The sequence below is a fragment of the Gopherus flavomarginatus genome, chromosome 12 (genome assembly GCF_025201925.1).
Source record: "Gopherus flavomarginatus isolate rGopFla2 chromosome 12, rGopFla2.mat.asm, whole genome shotgun sequence".
Taxonomy (NCBI): Eukaryota; Metazoa; Chordata; order Testudines; family Testudinidae; genus Gopherus; species Gopherus flavomarginatus.
Window position 1 is genome coordinate 35,931,363 of NC_066628.1, and position 22,102 is coordinate 35,953,464.

The 22,102-nt window shown below is 46.0% G+C and overlaps 1 protein-coding gene across 4 annotated transcripts in view; it reads left to right on the top strand.

Annotated features, from left to right (window-relative positions):
* The window catches only part of MXRA7 (matrix remodeling associated 7), an 836,957-nt gene extending 819,751 nt beyond the window's left edge, over positions 1–17,206 (top strand). For 3 of the 4 annotated variants that reach the window (XM_050919440.1, XM_050919441.1, XM_050919439.1), the window contains one exon: positions 14,072–17,206. In XM_050919440.1, the coding sequence (XP_050775397.1) occupies positions 14,072–14,186 (115 nt within the window). In that variant the 3' untranslated portion in view covers positions 14,187–17,206. Of the gene's footprint in view, positions 1–8,570; positions 10,339–14,071 lie in introns of those variants that run through there. The other variant, XM_050919442.1, reaches the window with a different exon arrangement.
* Positions 17,207–22,102: the final 4,896 nt, after the last annotated feature.

Below are 22,102 nucleotides of genomic sequence, written 5' to 3' on the forward strand. Positions count from 1 at the left end.
ATAACCTCTGCTAGTGTTTTTTTTTTTTTTTGGTTTGTTTTATTTTTTTTAAATGAAGTAACCATGTCTGTCCCACCTCCCTCCTCCCCCCCACTCCCTCCTCATAACAAATTAATAAATCTACTCTCCTCCATGCCCCCATCTCATTTTCCATCAGCACCACAAACTGATCTAGAAAAATGGGATATACAGACCTCTGTCCCCTCTAGCTATGGCCTGTACTGAGCAGCTGTGACCTCTGCAGGAAAAGCCACATGCGCTCAGCACCTCTTAGGCTCTCTCCATCACACCTGTGTGCTCAGTCTTTGAAACTTGGATGTTAGGCCCCTAAATCCACTTTTGTCCGCCAAGTTTGAAAACTAGGGTCACAGCTTGGATGACGGAGCCATCGCAAATTGTGCCTTAGGTTGTGCAGGCTAAAATCACATAGAAAGGTGTTTTGGTTGTTTTTCTGATAGCATCTCTTGTCTGTGCCTGGAGGAGTTGTCAGCCCCATGCAGGAAAGGGGAAGGGCGTGCAGCAGAAATGGTTATTTAATAGAAAACCAACTCTGCTTCATGCATTGCCTCAAAACTGCAGATAATTTTGCACCACTTTGCTTGATCCAAACTGAGGATTTATCCCTAATCTGCCCTAAATGCCCTGATGGAGGAGGAGTATGTAATGTACTAGCTGCTGCAATTTCCTGTCTCTGATCATTTCAGTCTTAAAAATAGAGGCACTTCTCAGAAAGGGAGAAAGATGGTGACCAGACTGGTGAATGTCTTGGCTAAATGTGGTTTATCAGATCCTGTTTCTCAAGCTTTGTCTTCTGCACTTGGGATTTGCTCCAGTTATGGCCATCAGTTGCTAGCCATACGTGTAGCTGCCCCAATGCAAACCACTGGTGCAAACAGGCTAATCCACAGTTTGTACTGGTGTGGTTTACCCCGGTTTCATGCTGTACCTGTGCAAATCACTGTTGTAATGGTTTAACCTGGCTACATGAGGTGCTTGCACTAGTGCAGCTGTCCTGGTGGTGGGCCACAAGGGGGTACAGGCAATGCTCTTAAATGCAACTGCAGTGACCATTTGACACACTGACTATTTTTGAAGTAGCCTTTGTTAGCTGCTTCCCAAACTTTTTGCTCCAAGTCAAAATAATTTTTTTGCAGCTGAGCAGGAAGATCATCAGGACTTCACCCAACTCTGTAAGCTTCTGCAGGGCTGGCAGACAGGTGTTTTTAAAGAGGAAGTAATCCAGGAATAATTCCATTTGGTCAATTAATCCTTTTGTGACCTCTTTCATTGGCCCGGAGCCTGGTCCTTTTAAAGTGCTTGGCAAAACTAGTATGGACGTTAGTGGGACACAAGATTCAGGCCCCAGGAGTCTTAACACGCCTCCCTTCCCAGATTTATTGGCTGACCTTGGCTAGAGAAATGAGAGAGCATGAGTGTTGTGGGAGGGTCTCTTCTCCCTCCTCCACTCCTCATTCCAGGGGTTTAGGAGAAGGTGAACATAGCCGGAAGTACTCTGTAGGGTCTGTAATCCTAGGCGGGAACCAGGGTAATCAGTGCGAGTTGGAGAGAGAGAGAGGATGGCAGCTGTATTTTCAGCATTATCACCTTTCACTGGTGGGTGTCAACTCAAGCATTATAAATGCTTCTAATTCTTGCTTGGGCTGCAGGGTTAGAAAGGGGCAGTCCATATGCTCCAGACGTTTTTGGCCGAAACTTTAGGATGTCAGCTAAGCCCAGCTTGTATTAGTGTCGGAATGGGATGGGGGGAAGGCATTGGAAATGGAATGGGAAGGCGTTTGCCCCCAGATTTGCTCAAGGATGAGGTTGGTCAGGAAGGAGATGCGGAACCCTGATCCTGGGCTGTGCCAATTCCTCCCCATTTTTTGAGCTTCAGGGGTTATTTTTCAGCACAGCCATAATATGCCTGGAGTAGGAGCGCCCTCTGCAGGGCAAAGTGAACCATTTTGATTTGGATCCCGACTTCAAACCCACAGGTAGCACAAAGTAGTTGGGAGGCAAGATTCCTTAGTATGTGAGTTTGCTATTTAGTGGGACCCACTGGAATTGGGGACTAAATGATCCACTTGACTCTATCCCACTTTGCTTATTTCACATGCGTTGTGCAGCTGAATCTGCCATTGCTTTGAGAAATCCCTGCCTTGCTCAAGGCTGGGGAGGCTGCAGAAAGACTGTGAGGGGGCAAGGGGGGGAGTGATTGTCCCATTTAGGGGAAGTGGGCTCATTATCCAACCAACCAGCTGAACTCTTTGGGGGGGAATTCTCTCCCTCCTTCTGAACGCCCCCCTTCCCTCCTCTTTCCTGGCCAGTTCTTAGTAGAAATGAGCTGAGGGGATGATGCTTGGATCTGGCTTAGGCTTAGGCTAGGGTTCAAGGCTAAACTGGAGTCCAGCCCCAGGGGAGTCAGAATATTATGAGCTGATCTCATGAGATTTCCATTCTCTTGGGCCTCGATTTAGAACTGGAAAATTGGCCCCTTTCCACTTTGGGTCCAGTCTGGAATCTGAAGTTTTAGAGTACTGAAAATCAAAGGGACCTGGTGGGAGAACAAGTTTTCCAATCTGCGCTCACCCCTAGTTAAGGATGAGGAGAAGAGACTCTGCCATGACATAACATTGCAACATGAACCTAGTATCGAAATGGGGGTGCAGTCAGACACACAGAGGGATGGTGGTTTTAAAATTTGGACTGGAGAGCAGTGGTGGCGACTCCTCCAAAACGGATGAGGGCTGCAAGGGGCTGGTTGACGGTCTGACAGTCTTAGTCTATTTGCTGCATATATCTCAAACCCCTCCATTACTGTTTTCCCCTCAAGGGTGCAAAAAGGGTGGGGCTGTATCTGGACAGGTCTCCATTAGCATTCTCAGCCCCTGGGCTCTCCTAGCATCTCCATCGCATGTTCTCCTCTGCTTGCTCATTGGTGCCTTCTGCTTGCTTTCTCCTTTGTGTAGCATGGGGATGGGGTGGGCATTTTCCCTTCTTCCTTCATCTCTTTGCCTTTGCTGCTTGCTTTCTCCCTGGCCCCTTCCTTGGCAGCTGTGCTTTCCTGTCCAGCATGGCGCTTCTTTTGGATGAGAGAGGCTGGTAAGTTTTTGTTGTTCCTTTTTTTTGCTTTTCATCTTCTGCAGCACGATAGGTGTCCTGGGGCGAGGAACAAGCAGTGAGGAGAAGGGGTTGGCACCTGCTCTTTTATTTAGGTCAGAATGATGGCCCTGTCTAGCAGCAGAGGGCATTATGGGCAATGCAATGCGTATTGCCAGTCAGACAAAAAAAGTTCAACGCCAAGAAATGTTTTTCCGTCCCTACCACATCCCTAACGGGAGTTGTATGTTTCTCCAGTGGGTCTATGTTGGGCCCACACTGCAATTGGGGCTAACCCGCCCCCAGGCACAGCTGGTAGTGTCTGCCATCCCTCCCCTCCCCTTTTCTGGCCAAATATTTACCTCTTCCCACTAAGTCCCTACCAAAAAGGTCTTTTAATCTAAAAGAGTTATGCTCTGACCCATTTATTGTTTTCCAATGTAGCCACTAATCTCACTGCAGCCTTAACTATGGTCCGGAGCCACAAACAATGCTTCCATAGTAGAGAGCCAACAACGTAATGTTTCCCTCCCCACGCTTAATACCCAGATTTAAACTTTTCTGGGGCAGCTCCCCTGTTTGGTAGAACACACTCTACAAATGGGGTACTGCACATAAAACAAATATCAGAGTCACATGTAGAAAATATTGCCCTTGTCCGGTGTGCGGCAACGGGGGAGCTTTGAGAGCTCCTGGCAGCTTTTTCCATAGGTTTAGAATCTCTTCTCTTTCACTGTTTTGGGCTGAGAATATGGGCCCTGCTTTGAGCTGCTGGATTCTCTTCCTTTCTCTGCTTAGCTCCCCAGTTCTCCTCTGGCTCATGGCTGCTTCTCTGTGTATCCCCGGTCCATTTATTCATGACATGTCTTCATCAGCTTCTGCTTTGCTTAGTCCTGTGTTCCCATGGGCAGCTTGCCATTCTCCATCTGCTAACTCACTGGGAGTCTAAGACCTCTGACACGCCTGCGTTCTCCCATAGCAGGGAGCAGCACGTGCCTGTAGAGGAACTTGCGTTGAATACCAAGACAATGCATAAGTTACAAGCCAATAAGTGGGTGTAAAGCCAAAACCTGGTGTAATTTATATGCCAAGGGGCCAGAAGTAAGCATAAGTCTGCCTCTTGCTCCACTTTACTCATCACTTTGGAGTCTGGCCCTTTGGGCAGGATTTTCAGGAGCTGAATGGACGTAGGCCTGGTCTACACTAGAAAATTCAGTCAGTTTAACTGTCAGTCAAGGGTGTGAAAAATCCACACCCCTGAGCAATGTAGTTAAACCAACCTGAGCCCTGGTATAGAAGGCACTAGGTCAACAGAAGATTTCTTCCATCAAGCTATCTACCACCTCTCAGGGAGGTGGATTAACTACACTGACAGGAGAATTCCTGCTGTCAGCCTAGGTAGTGTCTACACTGAAGCTCTGCAGCTGTGCTGTGGTAGCGTTTTATGTGTAGACAAGCTCTAGGAGCACAAGTCCTACTGAAAGTCAATGGGGCTTGTGGTCCTAAATCATGTAGACTCTTTTCAAAATACCACTTGCCTAGTGTCCCTGTGAAATGATGGACAGGCTGGGTACTTCCAGAGGTCACTTTGTGTGTTTAACCTTTTGACTTGTTAACTCCATGCTGCAGGATGCATTTGGACTCCCGTTGATTAAAGCTCATTCCATAGCCCTTCACCTTCCCTCTTCATCTCTCTTTCTAAGCATAAATGGACTCTTTTCTCTATGCTGAAGCAGTCTCTCCATGCCTCACCCACTGGCAGAAGCAGCTAGAGAACTCGGATTTGATGTGTCCTTCCTCAGCCTCAGCAAAACCTCAGAGTGCTGTGGTGAATGAAGGAGAACAGTTAAGGTCTCAGCCGTGGGAGGCAGTTAGATTTACTGGGCACCCCTTGCTAGCTGGACCCTGTACGAAATTTAAGATGGTAATTCAAAAGGGGCTCAGTACCTGCAAGGGATGGTATGGAGGAAAAGTGGTGTTGGGAACATCCCTCACAGGAGGAACTGGGGGGCCAATGGTGGGTTGGGATGCTGAGAGAAGCTCTTCCACTCAATGTCCTGATCTACCCAGTTCCAGTGGCCATTCCTCATTGACATCTCATCAGAATCGAGCGTGTTTTCACTTTGGACTGGGAGGGGGTTGGCCCTTCATGGAGCCAGCCAAGCTTCTGCTTCTCCTTTCTGAATTTCACCGACGTCAGGGGCTGAGCAGCTGGCGCTCCAGGCAAAGTCAATGCTTCTGAAAGTTGGGCCCTAAGTGAATCAGCTGCTACCATATTCAGCCTGCAAAGGCATTCCTATCTCCTTCAGTGAGCAAACGGGACCTGCGCTGGGAGCTACACCATATCCACTGAAAGTCTGCGTCTGCACCTCGATGTTTAGCAAGGGTTAATCCAAGTGCTTAGTAGCTGGCCCATCTGGTGTGGTTTTCATGTATCTGAGGGACAAGCTGACCTCACAGTGCCACACATCTGTCCCCTGCAGCCAGTGCATGGAAACTGCCTTCCCCTTTGCTCAGTCAGCACTGCTTAGGCTCTCCTGCTCTCCCTGAAGGCTGGTAGTCAGTCCCATTTGGATGAGGAAACAGAGCCACAGAAAGCCTAAAGGACTCTTCCCAAAGCTCCAGAGGAAGCTTCAGGTTTCATGTAAACCCCAATGCTTTCGGGTTGGAGGAGGGAGGCATTTGAAATGGAAAAGGAATGAAAGGGACTTGGGAGCTTTTGGCTCCAGTCCCACTGGCCAGTTACTAGATAGTGCTTCTCTCCTGATTCTGTGTCCTCTCTGGGTAAGCTATGGTGCCACCATTTCCACTCCACTCAGCCGACGCCTGGACTGTTGGAACTCCCCCAGCGGGTGCATAGTATGAAGTCCTGTTATCTCACATAGACTGGAGTGACTGCTACACCCTTCCTGCTGCACCCTAGCTGTGCCAATCAGCTGTGGGAAGGGGCGGTGCTGGAGACCCCACCTCTGCTCTACCTGTGAAGCGGGAGGTCCATGACCAGAAGTCTTGATTCCCTTCACTCAGAAGGGACCAAAGAGCAGACCAGAGCACTCCATAGAGTTCTAATGGCCTGGCCTGCAGCTGCCCTCATCTCTATTTGGGAGGTGCCACCCATGGAGACTGCCTGTCCCTGCCTGACAGGATTCTGCTGGGATCAAGGTGGAGCATGGTCTTCTGGGACTTACAGCATCCAAACCTCCCCTCGTGCTAGGTGAAGGTGCCTCTGCTAAACCAGCTGGGCACAGTTCTGAACGAGTTACCAATCTGGCCCGTGAGCAGGGGGTGTCTGGACAATCCCTGCCCCAGCTGTGGGGATAGGCCTCCCTGTAAAGGAGGAGCATAAACTGAGCCTTTAGCACCATGTGAATTCACATGCAATTGGGTTAATGGCATTTGGCGTAGAGAGACTTTGTAGCCTTGAGATGAAAATGTAGGGTGGGGGATGTGGACCTCCATTAGCGACTCTGTTGAGGAGACTCAAGCTTTGATGTCAGGCCCAGACGGTATGTGGCAGCCTGACTCTCCCCTTCCCTGAAGGGCAGTAAGGGAGGGGCTGGAATATGAGACATTTAAACCTGACTGCTTTTTTAAAGAGATGGTTTGTGCTTTAATCATCTAAGAGCTGCAGTGGCCAGGGTCCTAGATGAAGAGGTCTGCTGAGAGGCTTCCCCAATGTGTTCAGCCACGGGCCAGTCCAGAACAGGGAGTCTGGCTTCCACCTGTCCACGGGAGTGCAGGGCAAGGTTCTCATTTACGTTACAGTCCCTTTACCGCATGCTGGCACCTTAAAGAAGATGTAAATGTGATTTACTCCTACTTTAAAGCCAGAGCAGAGTGGTGTAAAGGGGGCTAGTGTAAATGGGGACCTGGGCCATAGGGTTTGCCCTACCAGATGACGACAACAATTTCCCATCTTATCAGCCACTGCCAATGACAGGATTCCAGACATCTGAGGCTTTGGATAAAGGGGAACCCCGCCTCTAGGGATCCTCCCCACCCAGATACTCACAAATTGATACACTTAGCTAGATGGACAATGCTGTACCTTTCTGGCAGTGGAGAGGAAAATCCTCCTTGGCCCTTACAACAATCAGCTTATCCCCTGAAGTATGGAATCTGATTCTCCTTCTCTTCCCAACCACGGCAGGATAATGACCTGAACCCCCACACAGTGAATCCTCCAGAGCGATTATCCTCTCTGAAGTATTTCCTTTTATTCTAAACTGGGCAGCTGCTGAGCTTGCTTGTGCTCAGCCTGGTAGTAGAGAAGCTTGACTGATGCTCAGTGTGGATCTAGCCTGGATCTAGCCCATAAACTAGGCTCACTTACCTGTTGGGAGATGAAGGCAATTTGCATGGAGGGTCTGTACCCCAGCCTGATGCTGAAGACACTACTACGCTAGAGTGTGGAGACCCATTTCAACTGAAATTAGGAGCAGAAATACATCTATGAAAGAAGTGGGTGTGCAGCTGAAGGGCTGAGGCGTGTTTGGGCTCCCCTTCCTACCCTTGAAGGTTATCCCTGCCTGCTATGACGGGCATCCTATAAAAAGTATGAACAGTAGGATAGAAACAAAGCTAAGCCTTTCCAAGAATGGAGAATTCCTAATGGTTCGAACTAGAGAGCAGTGACAGAACTACTGTGTTCTAGCCCTGGCCCTGGCAATGACTTGATATGAGACCTTGGGAAAATCAGTTAACCTCTCTGTGCCTCAGTCTGTCCATCTATAAAATGAGTCCAATGCATCTTCCCTACCTCCTTTGCAGGTGCTGCTGAGCTTTACCGCTCATAAAGCAATTTGAGATCCTCCAATGAAAAGGAGAGTAGTCGTGTTTATGGATTGCCTCTCTCTCCCACCCGGCCTGCAACGTGACTATGTCCTGTTTAATACAAAAGGGACAGGCAGCGCTAGAGCAATAGGTATTTATTTTTAGAGGAAGATTTTAGAAAGAACAGTCTTATTCCTCTTGTTTTGCATGCTCAAGCCCGCTGCCGATAGTATGAGAATGTTAGCGAAGCAGTCACGTGTTCACCACAAGGCTTACTTCCCCCAGTTGGCTTGACATGTACTGAGGAATATTCAGCCAGGCAGGTAATCCAGTTGCTCTGGAATGCTCTGGGTGGGACAGTGGGTCCACTCAGAATAGAAGCTGCTGCAGCACCCAATTTGTAGGATCAGAAGGGTCTGAATTGGATTGGGTACCAATCAAGAGGGCATGCAATCATTTGGCTTACTCTGTTGTTTGGGTTTAGACTATCTTGCTGCAATTGATGAAGCAAAGGCCTCTTACTTTGAGGCACTACAGTCTGCAAATGGCTCTTTGTGATTCAGAAACTTTCTTTGCCTCCCCCTCCAGCACTAAGTCCTTTTCCCTTGCTTGTTACAAAAATAATTAACAAACCAAACTCAAAAGGTGAAATGACTGAAATGAATTCTCTTCTTTTCTCTTTGTTTCTCTTTTTGCAGAACTGAAGACTATATGAAGTTATCCCTAGCCTCCTCCTAAAGGCTTTTCCCTTGGCATCTTAAAGGCTTGAGAGAAATACCAAAACCAACCAAACACACAAACAAACGAAAAAACAATAAACCCTCAAAACTCGGGACTTTCTCCTTGGCTGAAGTTGGGGGGTCTTCAAAATAACTCCTTGTGGTATCAGGGTTAAGGAGAATCTCTTGCTTGGGTCCCTGGGCACAACCAGGCTAGAGTCGTGACTGGAGTTGTGTTTGGGGGGTTCAAGACCTAATATGGGACTGAGACCCCCCCAGACAGAACCCAAAGTGGACACCGAAAATTCAGTGAGTCTACTGAGTTGTGTTAATTACACTCTGTCTGCCCTTTCCTGACACTTGTATTGTTCCTTTAGAGGAAATGGGCAAAATCCAGATGTTATCTTAGATCCACCCAGATGTTGTACCCGAGTATCCAACCCATTTCTTCGGGGGACCAAACTCATCCTTTAGCTTTGAAAATTACATCTGGAGATTTAAAACATTGTTTAGCATTGGGGGTGGGGGTGGGGAAGAGGGTTTGATAGACTATCACTGGATTGACTTAATCTTGCTCTGTAATCGTTTCAGCAGAGAGCTGATCCTTTAGTTTAGGTAGAGGGAAGACCTAAGAATCGAGATTGGTTTGTCTTGTAGCTCTGCTGTTTGTGGTGACTTCCCGTTTAGGATTCCAAGCTTTGTTAACAACTGGTAGTGCCTGGATTTACTTTTCCCTGCTCCAGTTCCCTAGAGGGACAGGGTGGAGGAAGTAGCCCTGAAATTGAGGGCTCCCTCTGGATTATGATGAGTTTCTGGGGGTGCCAACGGCGTTTCCCATTCCCTTCTCCACACCACCTTGCTGTTCTAATACCCCCTTCTCTTTCCCATTCCTTTTTGTCACTGTTGCTGGCCTGCCTGCTTTGCTCGAGGTTCAGCTCCTCTTCTGAGACTTGTCATGTACAGGAGATGAGCTCTGATGGGCATCAGCACCCACTCCATTGAGATCTAACTTCAAATAGGGTTGGGTTGGTTTGCAGGAAGTCCTTCCATGGGAAGAGGGTTTTGAGTCCTCTGCTAATATCACTTCCTGTCCTGCAGCATTACAGCATAGTTGGAATCTGTCCTCCAAGCTTCCCTTCATTTTTGTGGAGAGGCTGCCTCTTAGCTAAAGCTTCAAACATATCAGAAGCCAGGCTGCTTTGTTTTATTCCCACACAGACAATACTTGAAACTATTTACTCGGTCGTTCTTTGCAGCGCCTGGGTTTGGAGAATGTTTGTCTGTAGAAAGGGCTCATTTCACAAATGGCCAGAGGCTTCAGCTTTAAGGAAAATGCCCCTTCCAAGCTGGTAACTGCTAGCACATTAAATGGATTGCTTATGAATCCTAGACACACAAGGCCGCTCTGCTTCGAGGTACTCAACATGACTGGCCATTCTGTCTCCAGTTCGTGCTGGCTGGCAGATTTGACGTTCCAAGCGTGTGACTATGCAAAGAATGCCTTATATACAGATATCTTTAAGTTATATGGCAAAATGTACATCAAGCAAGCAAAGTCTATAGCCAAGCCCAGATTTTGCAAGTGGCAGCGAGTTAAGCTATCTCTTTAACAACAAAAAAGGCTGTCTAGATATTTTTTTAACTTTTTTTTTTTCATCCGAAGATGGCTCGTACACAGGACTGTAATTCTAGTGGCTTGAAACTGTAAATTGCCTTTGTTCTGTTCAATAAAACTTTGAATAGTTTATTTGGATGGGCATTGTGTTGTTTTTACCTTCTCTCTTCCACAGAACTTGTCTAGTGGTGATTTATAGTATTACAGCTGGATCACATATTTCACTGCTTTTGCTGCCCTAGCAGGGAATTCTTATTCACGTGAAAATACCCAATAAGGACTTGTTGTCGTACAGAATGTGGAGGAAGACACTGTCCTTGCTGCAGCAAAATAATCATGGTGCTTTTACAGGGTGTTACTACTGTGGAAAGCAATAGAGAAATTGTAAAGTCTTACTCAGCAGATTTGCTTCCTATATGTGCCCAGAGTCAGGACTTTAGTGACAGAGGGCCAGACAGTGATGTCACTCTGTGAATAAGGGTATCTTACTACACACATAGTCCCATTGACTTCAGTGGGAGCAGAGTTAGGACAACACTGTTAAAAATTACACCCTGAAACCTTTTGATTTTACTTCTGTTGGAGCTAGGCAGTCAGTGGAGCTGGGAGAGATGAGCTGGACTCTATTTTTGCTCCTTCACCATTTGTAGTATCCGTGAAGTTCCAATTGCAGAATCTTTGTCCAAGATTTTCAAATGTGACAAGTTTATTTTGAGACTCTCCATTTTTGCCAAGCCAAGATCTTGTAAAGCAGGGGTTCTCAAACTGGGAGTCAGGACCCCTCAGGGGGTCATGAGGGTATTATATGGGGGGTTCGCGAGCTGTCACCCTCCACCCCAAACCTCGCTTTGCCTCCAGCATTTATAATGGTGTTAAATATATTTAAAGTGTTTTTAATTTATAAGGTGGGTGGCACTCGGAGGCTTGCTATGTGAAAGGGGTCACCTGTGCAAAAGTTTGAGAACCACTGCTGTATGGGGACCTAATTTTCAGAAGGTGGGTGCTCAGCACTTTCTGAAAATCAGGCCCATTTGCAGGATCTCAAGTTGGGTGTCTCAAATCATTAATTACTTTTGAAAATCTTTTGAGTTGGAATTTTCAAAGGGCTAAGGGAATAAGGAGCCCAAATACCATTGATTTTCAACAAGAGTTCAACTGTTTTGAAAATCCCAGCCTTGGCCTATTTTGTAAGTGATGAGTGAAATCCAAGTGCATTGATATTGGGTTGAAACAAAAACAAAACAAATAAACAAAACATGTTGAGACTTTTCTGTGACCATACTAGAAAAAAAGTGTTTGGTCACTGAAAGTTGCAATTGTGTTTAGACTTTTTCTCAATCTATTAAGCTTTTTGGAACAATAAGGAAGAGAACCAGAACTAGTTTTTATTCCCAGCTGGAATAAACTTCAAAGATGCCTGTGTAAGGAGAAGAACACATACTGGTTTTCTCCAGACTAGATAGGAGATATGCCCCCTGGAATCCAATTAAGTTCTGAAATAAAATATAAAGATCTGTAACTGCTCTGCCTCCCTTCCTTTTTCCTTTTCTGAAAAGGTTAGTTTAATGTGTTCTCATGCAAGTGAGTAAAGTATATAAGAGATAATGGCATTCTTGAGGGTTATAGACTTGAGATGCCATTGGTTCAGTAGGGATATAACGACCGCTCCAAGCCACGGCTGTAGAGAGCAGCTTTCATTTCATAACAAAATGATCCTAGCTCATTAACAGGACATATATATATAGTCTTTAAATGCTACAGCCACATGCATTTTGATTGTAGAACAAAGTAATTGGCACAATAACTGCCGCTGTTTGCTAAGCTCTGCTTTTTCAGAATTCTGTTTCCCCTGCAATGTTAAAGCAGGGTGAGAAATGCAGCTTACTTGTCACCACTTCTGACTGGTATTCGTGTTTATCAGTAGATGTAAGGAACATGCATAACCCTTCCAGTTCCAGGTTGTGCTTCACAGACTGAAAGCACCTCCATTCACCTGTGACTATGGCCCATCTCCTACCATTGATTTTGTTTTTTAATGCAAAATTCCCAGTGGGATTGCTGTTGATGGATCAGTGCTGTGCTCTTTTGTTTCACACACAAATTGAACCTGTTTCTGTCTTCTCTAGGGAGAGCAGGGAGGTGAGGTAATATTTTTTTATTGGTGAAAGAAACAAGCTTTCAAGCTACACAGAACTTTTCAGGTCTTTTTTCTGCTCTAGACACTTATACCACTCCCATTGCTACAATTTCGCAGCTTCTCCCTTAAGTCTTAAGCAGCAATATTCCTAAAACTGTGATTTCACTACCAAAAAAGTTGTTTTTCTACATCAAGGTAACTAACTCAAGATAACTATCTAGATGTAAAATCCTAGTGGAGACAAAACACAGATACATTTTAATTCCTTGTATCTAGTTGAGGTTAACCCCAGGTTGGGGGGGGGGAAAGGGAGGTGTTATAGGATCGACCTCATCTAGCTATATTGACTCGTCTCCAGTAGGATTTTACATTGATATTACTATCTTGATGTAAAATCATATCTTTTAGTGCAGTGAAGACATAGCTTAATGCCGGCTGAGTTCTGATCTTCCATCTACCTGTGCTTGTGAGATTGCCACTTGTAATATCTGTTTCCCAGCACAACCTGCGGAGACTCATTCCATGATGGTATCGTCACCATGGAGTGAAACAAAATTCTCATCTTTCATTTGTTAGCGAAAACTCTTGCTGCAAACTCGCCCATTGTCTGTTTTGGCTGCAGCAAAAGAGTCGCTAGAGTTTATTACCAGGGCCAGGTGCCAGAATATCTGGCAGGTAAGGAAGAGACTTGTCAGGATAGGTTTGGCAACTGAAATGAGAATGAGATTCTACTACTATAGACAGGAGGGCTGGCTGTGCCAGAAGCAGAGAATCCTGGGAAGGTGGGTTTTGGGATGGCAGAGAGTGAAGGCCAGTCTTCCACCCACTGTCAGCAACCTGCTCCAGGGACCAGTGATGCTGGGGTGTGTGTGTTTGAATCTGTGCGGACAGCACCAGTTCTGCATTTCTGACCTGCTGTATGTTGACAGACTCTGTTCTCATGGGGGATGGAAGGGTAGTAAGAGCTTTGAGGTTTAGATAATATTGCAAAGCCTTGTTTCACCCTTGTTACAGTCATAACACCATGGCTCCTTTAGTTCTTATAATCCTAGGCAGGAGAGCCAAGGACTGCGTGTAATAGGTGGGGAACTTGCTGCACTCTCAGGGAGACTTGCAGTGAGACCACATCAGTCCTGTAACCAATCCGAGATAGTAATGAAACAGTACCCTCTCCTCCTTCCCACTACAAAAAATTAGGAGTACGTATAACAGACTATGTCCATGTGCTAGGTCCAGGGCCAACTCCTGATGCCCATTACTCAACACTGAAAAAAAAACTAGTAAACCCCAATGCAAGACTGACTTCTCTCTCTGATCACTCATTTCCCAGTAGCAGACTAATGGCTTGTGTACACTTGAAAGTTAATTTGGATTAAGGTAATATTTAAAGTGCAATAACTATTCTAGCATAACTCCATGTGTGGACACTTATTCCAGAATAGGAGCATTTGTAGACAAGCCCTAAGAAAGCTCAAAATAAGGGGGTATGTCTTGGAATAAAGCTGGAATAAAGAGTTGGATCTTGTGTGTGTGTGTGTGTGTGAGAGAGAGAGAGAGAGAGAGAGAAGTGGGCATTAAGGGTCAAATCCTGCTCATTTTATACATGCAGGTTTGCTGAAGTCAGCAGGACTCATAAGGTGAGCGTCCTATCTCATTTGACTCCATCATTGCTGTTCACAGTGCCTCTTGGAGAGTGGCTATTTCTCCTTTTACTTTTCTTCTTGACAGGGTTCAGAGAGAGCAGCTGACTGCCATCTTCAGGCTCATGAAGGAAAACAGTGAGACATTTGGAGAGATGTCTGAAGGAGACATGAAGGAGCAGCTTAAACTTTATGATATGTAGGCTCACAGCCACTACAGTCTGTGGCCTGCCTACTGCCTCAGCCCTTGTCATTCAAGACACTGGAGACTGTAGTGCTATAAAACTGTCACTAAATGCATAATCAGTTTCATATTTTGGATGGTTTGCAAAAATGTATAGGCCTCTGAAATATTTCAAAGACTTGTAATTTCTATCCCTTTTTACTGGTTTTCCTAAAGGAGCTATTGCTGTATTTTCATCTCATGCAGAGATATTTCAGCTTTTTCTGGCCAGGTAGTAAGAGCCAGACCATGCAGCATTGTGAAATTTTTAACTGTATTATGACTATGCTTTGTAAGTAAGCATTTCTTCACTCTGATCCTCCATCATCTTGGTGTCTAAAGGAATCAGAATAAAATAAAACAGCAGCTGCTGCACACGTTAACATGGATAAAATGGGAGGTTACCCTCTCAGGGTATATCTGCACTGCAGCTGAGAGTGTGCTTCCCAGTGTGCATAGACAGACACACACTAGCCTGAGACATGGTGGTACAGGAAGCAACTTGGGCTAGCCACACAAATACAATCAACTCCCTATGTACATACTTGGGCAGCTAGACTGAGCCACTGCCCAGGACAACATAGCCACACTGCTATTCTTGGTGCATTAATTCAAGCAGAGCTAGCATGTATCTGTCTTCCCACAGTGGAGAATATGCTCCCAAATGCAACATATACACTTAGTCAGGATCATCCCTATCGATTATTCAGACAGTATGGGGCTGATGTCAGATGATTCACCAAGTTTTTTGGCTAGAAACCAGTGATTCTGAAGGAGAATAAAGCTACCACGCACAGTATGTGAATAACTTCTGTAAGTGCATTTTTGCAGTCACCCAGACCAAGTATCTCCTTATGGGTATATATACTGCATCTATAATCACTATCGAAACCTACGTGGAACAGAATGTTCAGTCAAATTATGTTTCATGCAAATAACTTTTCCATTCCAGTTTGGGAAATTTCATTCCCTCTCCTACCCCAATTTTGCTGCTCCATAAGAGTGTGGGGCAACTGCTGTTTTTCTCATCACATAATGCAGCAGCAGAAAATGCCACTTCCATTAGAATTTTTGAGTGAAAGCAAGACAGTGGCCATCTTTGAAAATGATCTTTGGTCAGAAGCAAGAGGATGGGAAGCACAGTGAGAAACTGATTTACATCTACGTCACAGTCCTTTGTGAGAGAGAGCAGGTTTTAGATTTAGTTAAGGTAGGTTGTAGTTGTAGGTGGAGGATGAGTGTCAGGTGAGGTGATGTAGCTAATGGTGGAGGAGACAGGGAAGAATGTCCAAAGTTTGGGAATACTATTCCTTGGATGAAAAATGGGCTTGTAATGTAATATTCAGTGTGGATCCCAGGCATGGTCCTGGGCCCCATGTAAGGAACAGAGCATACTTCAAGAACACATATAAAATGGGGTATTCGGTCCTGCTGCTGGGTGCCCAGCCATGCTCTGCCAAGAAAGGAGAGCCACCAACATAGATGCCAGCAGGCAAGAACACATGTTGCAGATTGTAAGGTCTTTGTGGAAGAAACTGTATTTGTTCTGTGTTTGTGCAGCCCCTAGCACAATGGGGCCTGGTCCATGATTCAAGCTCCTAGGTGCTATCATAATACAAATAATAATAATAATAATTAATAAAGGAGCATCAGCATCAAGAGGGGCTGAATTAGACATTTCTCTCACACTCTGGTTCCCAATCCCATTATTTATTAAATAAGTAGCCAAATCTAATGCATTGGTACTTGGATTAGGAATCTGTTTCAGTTTCTCGTATCTTTTATGGGCACGTCCCTTCCTCCTCCAAACACTACCCTTTCAAAACAGGTCAAGATGGTTCCTGCTGATCCTCCTGAGTGCATAGGCTCTGCCCATCAGTCAGCCTGAATAAATACCATGTAACTTCAACTAGGTAACAAAATTCACTGGTAAACACACTGCCAAAAGATGCATTGAAATTATTAATAGGAATTACCATGCCCAATTTGGATTAAATTTTCCTTGATGCAAAATGTTTGTGGGAAACTCCATTTCATAGAAGCTCTGTGAATTCACAAAAAAGGGCATGTTTCAAATGTGTTTTATTTCATTATAAGTATTTTGAACAGCTCTGGCCAGACATTGGCACTTTTAGTTTATCAAGAAAATTGTAGTGCATTCCATATATTTGGTATGTACCAGTTTCTCTCTCATTTTACAAAATCTTCTAAAGCCCTTGACATCAGGGGACATTTCCTCGTTTATGCCACTGTTGATGTCACCCAACATCCATTTAACTTCTTCCAGCCCCATTCTAAGGAATAATCGCTTTAAAAACAGATTTCTTTATACTAGCCCTTTAGGTTTGAGAAACCATCTCACTAGCAGAACACTTCTTTCCCATGTATATTCCATAATACAATAACATATAACTTTTTAAAAACATCTTCTTTCTAATTTTTTTCACTTGGGTGGAGGACTTGCCTGCAGGCATATTTACTACAAGATCATGCTGGCTTAACCATGAAATCATGGTTTAATTTGACTTTCATGTCTGAAAATCCTGTAGTTTCAGGATTATTCATCTGGCTTTTTTTTTGTTTTTTTCCTTTACATTTGGGCTGCTTCTACACAGATGGAGTTCTGAAAATCTCCTAACTATACACTATCCCTGATGACAGCAATGGTAGAAGCACCAGCGTAGCCCATCTGCTGGCATTTTAACCCTTGTCCTGTCTAACCCTGTTTAGAGGTAGTTGACATGGATAGTTAAAATTCCAGCAGTGGTTGTGTAATGGTGAAAGATTCTCAGAAATTTGCCAGCGCTAACAAGGCCCAAATTTAAAAAGAAATGAAGCCAATTAATCTACGATCTCCCTGAGCTACTCTAAGAGCATAATAGTTAATAGGATTGTGAGATTAGAACCCTTTGCCGTTTTAATGTTCAGTTTCTTAACGTGTGGGGAAAACAGTGTACTTTCTTAGAAAGCTTTAATAAAGATCAGCCTGTTATACACCTATCTGATAGTGGTTTGTCTTGTAGAATAGAAACACAAGAGTTTGAAGATACAAAAACTCTGGGGAAATTCCCTTCTTTAATAAAGTGACTACAAGTGACTTCCTCTCCACTTCTGATCCATCAAAAGGGGCATGTCCGCACTGGGAAATTTACCAGAATTACTATACCAGTATAATTATAGCACTGTAGTTATACTGGTATAAAGGCACTCTTATTAGGAATAACAATAGCCATTTTCTCCAAAGCTAAATCGAAAAAAAGGCCACTGTTCTGCTGAATAAGTGTCTTCACAGGGAGCTAGACTGGTATAAATATAGCAGTATAATTATACCAGTATAGTAATGCTGGTAAATTTTGCTGTTTGGCAGGCCCTAAAATCCAGAGGTGGGAGTTCAAGGAATGGCAATTCCCACTTGACAGGCTGTGGATTCAATATTACAGATTTTTCTTTTTAAATCTACAGGCCGTATCTGTGTAGGGTATGACAGGCTAAAGGACACTGTTAATTTAAATTTTAAAAGAACTAAGATTCCACTTTAACAGCCACTTTGAAGAGTGTGCCTCAATTCTTTTTGAACTCATTAAAAATTATATGGGGTTTTCAGCTCCCGTGTTGATGTTGATAATGAGTTTTCAGCAAGGAAAAAACTGATTAGCTAATTTTGTTTTATACTAAGACTGTATAAACTCTTTGCATCAGGAACCCTCCTTTGATTATGTTTGTACAGCACCTAGCACAGCGGGAAGCTGATCCACAGCTGAGGCTCTGCCACTATACAAAGGATGAATGACACCAACAGGTAGGAGAAACAAAACTGATTGTACACAGGAGGATGGCAAACACACGGATTAAACATGCAGCCTGCCAAAGAGCTGCAGTGAGACCCTGCCATGGGAATCCCCAGGTAAGACTCCATGTGGCTGCCATGCACTGGTCTGTCACCATGGCAACCCCGCCTGCGACCCTGCGTTGCTGCCATGTCCACACCGACCTGCGAGGCCCCTGGGCGCCCCGACTTCACACAGGCATGCATGGGGGGAGGGTCGAAGGAACTCCGCATTCCAAGGGCGTGACCGGCTCCCCTTTCCCAACTGCACTGTGGCTTTGGTTTAACTGTCCCTGGCAGGCTTCCGTAGTCAGCCCGCGTAGCAGGAGAAGGACCCAGCAAGAACAGCGCCTGAATCCAGTACAGCGCATGCGTGTTCGCAGAGCCGCTCCTGACGAAAATATGTCTTGCGTCAAGAAGCGGCTGCGAGAACCGTTACGCACCACGCGTGAGCCGTTTGGGACGCCTAAAGCACCCTCTGCGCATGCGCCTACACGGGGCTCACGACCGATGCTCATGCTTTGCACATGCGTAACATCTGGATTCGTCCTGGATTATCGCTCTACACTCTTGCCATGCGCGGACCCAGAGACTGCCCGGATGGAAGGGCACGACGTTGCCCCATGCGTTGTGCGCATGCGCAGTGTCACGATGGTGGGGCTGGATATGGGTAAGTGGTAGCTGTGTAAATCCGAGCCAGGTTATTAGGTGGCTGGCCCCGCCCCGCGGCTGGTTCTCACGCTCTCTCCCTTCTCTCAGATTTCAGGGACCGGCAGCTGAGGCGGCGGTGGCAGCAGCGTCGTCAAGGTAACCAGGTCTGGCGCCTGCCCCGCTGCCCCTCAGCCTGGGCCCCGTTCCAGGGCCAGCAGCCGTGGCCAGTCGCTCGCGGGAAGAGAGCGGCCGGCTCTGGGCAGCGGGGATGGCAGCCGCGGCCACGGACGGCAGCCGCTGGGAGCGCGGCATCGGGCCCTAAGGCTAAGGCGGCTGGAGCGGCAGACCCCAAGGTGGCTGGCGGGAGCGTGGGGGCAGGGAGCGCGGTGGGCCCAGCAGTGACGGCGGCCTCAGGCGGGAGCGCAGCGGCGGCGGCGGCCTCAGGCACCTCGGCGAAGGTGGCTGGCGGGAGCGTGGCCGGAGCGGCCCCAGACCCCATGGTGAAGGTGGCTGGCGGGAGCGTGGCCGGAGCGGCCCCAGACCTCATGGTGAAGGTGGCTGGCGGGAGCGTGGCTGGAGCGGCCCCAGACCCCATGGTGAAGGTGGCTGGCGGGAGCGTGACCCCGGCAGCCCCAGGCCGCGCGGCAAAGGTGGACGCTGGGAGAGTCGGGGAGGAGTTGATGGTGGTGGGTTTGGGCCCTGACGGGAGCACAGCAGAGACGACAGTGAAGGTGACTGGTGGGACATTGGCAGTGCCAACGACGGCAGCAATCTCAGGCACTCTGGTGAAGGCAGCCGGTGGAAGCATAGTGACCTCAGGCCCTGCGGTGATGTTGGGGGCCTCAAGCTCCGGAGTGACGGGCCCCGTGGTGAAGGTGGCCAATGAGATCATTCAGTCTCCCTCTTTTGGGTCACAAAGGGCCACCCCACTGCCAAAAGACAACGGTGGGATATCTCTATCTACAGTGGAGTCCAACAGTAGCAGCACATTGGCTTTCAAGGGTTCTGTGGTTTCAGTGGCAGCCACAAAGAGGCACAACAACAGCAATGTCCCTGTGTGTGGGATTCCAGCAGCCAAGCTCCTCAAATTGCCTAGGCCTGACAACAGCCATAGTCCAGCCCTTTTGGAAGCCTTCAAGGCTGTGGTAGCAGCTGGTGGGAGTGGCTGGCTGGACCCAGTGGCGGTGGCTGCAGTGAAAACAGAACTGAAAGTGGGCTGTTCCTCTGAGGAGGACCTTGAAAGCAGGAGCGGAGAGACAAGGGGCAAGAGCAGTGAGCCACAGCAACTCACCTGGATCCCCACCCTACTTGTGACAGAACGCAAGAGAAAGAAGAAGCCTATTAGTCAGGAACGCACAACCTTAGTGAACCTTGTACCATGCACTGAGGATAGGATAAAGGAGCCTAAGCCCAACCCCCTGGGATCAGAGGACCCAGCAGAGGCCTACAATATGGAGCCCCTGTTGTCATTTTTCCCACCAGATTCCCCCATTAGAAGCATGGTACCAGGTGAGTGGAGTGGGAGGGCTTCAGCCTATGGAGTTCTATAATGCACTCCGTGGCAACAGAAGATGTTGACTGTGGGTTCCAGGGTATGATGCTTTATCTTTAGAGGTAGTCTGAAGATCATTTGTGTATGTTTTCCTGCTTCTTTATGATGTATGGGAGGAAAAACCCTAAAAAGAGATTGATATACTTATAATGGTGCAGGAGAAGTAGAAATGATTCTGTGATTTTCTGTAGATCTCTGTTTCCTCTGGAAGACTATGGGTGACTAGAAAAAAATTAAGACTAGGACATTTGAGAAGCCAGGCAACAAAAAACATAATTAACTGAGAAGAGGTAGTGTTTTTTATTTATTTTTTATTCAGACTGTTTAATATTTCTCGTGTTTGTTAACACTTTTTTTTAACTCAAATATCTGACAATCCATTAGGAGAAAATAGATCTTAAATTATGGACCGGAGGAACTCCAAGCTCATGCCTGAGGCTTCCAAGGAATCCTCCAACAAAGGCAGGGAACACCTGGCATACTGCTGACTGTTCCTGCCCCACTCCCACTGCTACCCCTTCTCCATTTCCACATTGGCTTTTCAGTCTTCCTCTGTTCTTCTTCTTCTTTTTTGGTAGTGACTCTTCTTTTTTGCTTACATGACTGGGGTACTTTGGTACTTTGCAGCCTCTAACATCACTGTGGAATTACTACCAGGGAAGATGTTGATCTGTAAGCAGTAACTAAATAACAGAAAATCTTAGGCAGTTTGCATTTGGAGGTGCAGGAAATGTAAACTTTTAATTGTCAAAAGAAGTCATCCTATGAGCTGGAGATTACTTGTATGCAGTGTCATTGTAGTGGTTTCGGTCCCAGGATATTAGAGACTCTCTCACCAACAGAAGTTGATCTAATAAAAGATATTACCTCACCCACCTTGCGTCTCTGGAGGTTACTTGACTTTCAGTGAATGAAGCAATGTCAAGGAACTGTAGCAAGGAGTGCATTGCAGCTGATTCGGAATGAAAAGGTGGAGGTGAGTGAGACAAGCAAACATATCTAATGTCCTGTGGATTCTAATTTCACAGCTAGGGGAAAGTGAGCCCTCATCCTGATTGCTCTTTTGGAAAAATGTAATGCTAAAACAAAATTATGCCTTTCCCCTTTTGATTTTTCAGTATCTGTTGTTGTTTTCTTACCTGAGGTTATGTGACTTAATCTTTCTCTAATGCTTGATTTCAATCAGGAAATGTGGGAATTGTAGGAAGTAGTGATGGAAGTCATCTGTTCAATCACTTAGTTTACACACCTGCTACCTGACTAGGGCAGGATTGTTTGCTACAAGACTTTTTCCCAGTGCTGTCTATAGGTCTGAATGTCCCAATCGATGGCGTTGCCACTTCCTGGTGGCAACATATGTTAGGCTGTGTAATAGGAAAGTACTTACTTGTATTCAGCCTACTTTTTTAAGCTTTGTTCCATTCTTTGCTGTTAGTTATTACTTGAATTCAGATAATGGCCAGAGGCCTCAGTCAGGATTGGATCCCTGTTCTGATTCATTCTGTACATACCCATGGAAGGTGGTCGCTTTCTTAAGTGTTCAGTCCCCATGCACTACTGTAAGTTATTTATCTTCCTCCTTAGTGTTTATATTCTTCACATATTTGAATTGCTACTTCTTGATTGAGTACCTCTTGTTGTGACTGAGGAGTGATATCTGTGGTTGGCTGGATTTTTCTTTTTCTTTTCTCTTCTTTTTTTTAATTCCATATGAGTTCTTCTAATTAAGGCTCTTCTTTCTTTTCTCCTTCATCTGTTTTTGACAACCTTTGCTGCTTCCTGGTTTCTGTGTCTCCCCTTCCTCTTTGTGCTCACATACATCCATGTGTCCAATTGTCCGTCTTCCAATTCTTGCTTGTATTGTGGG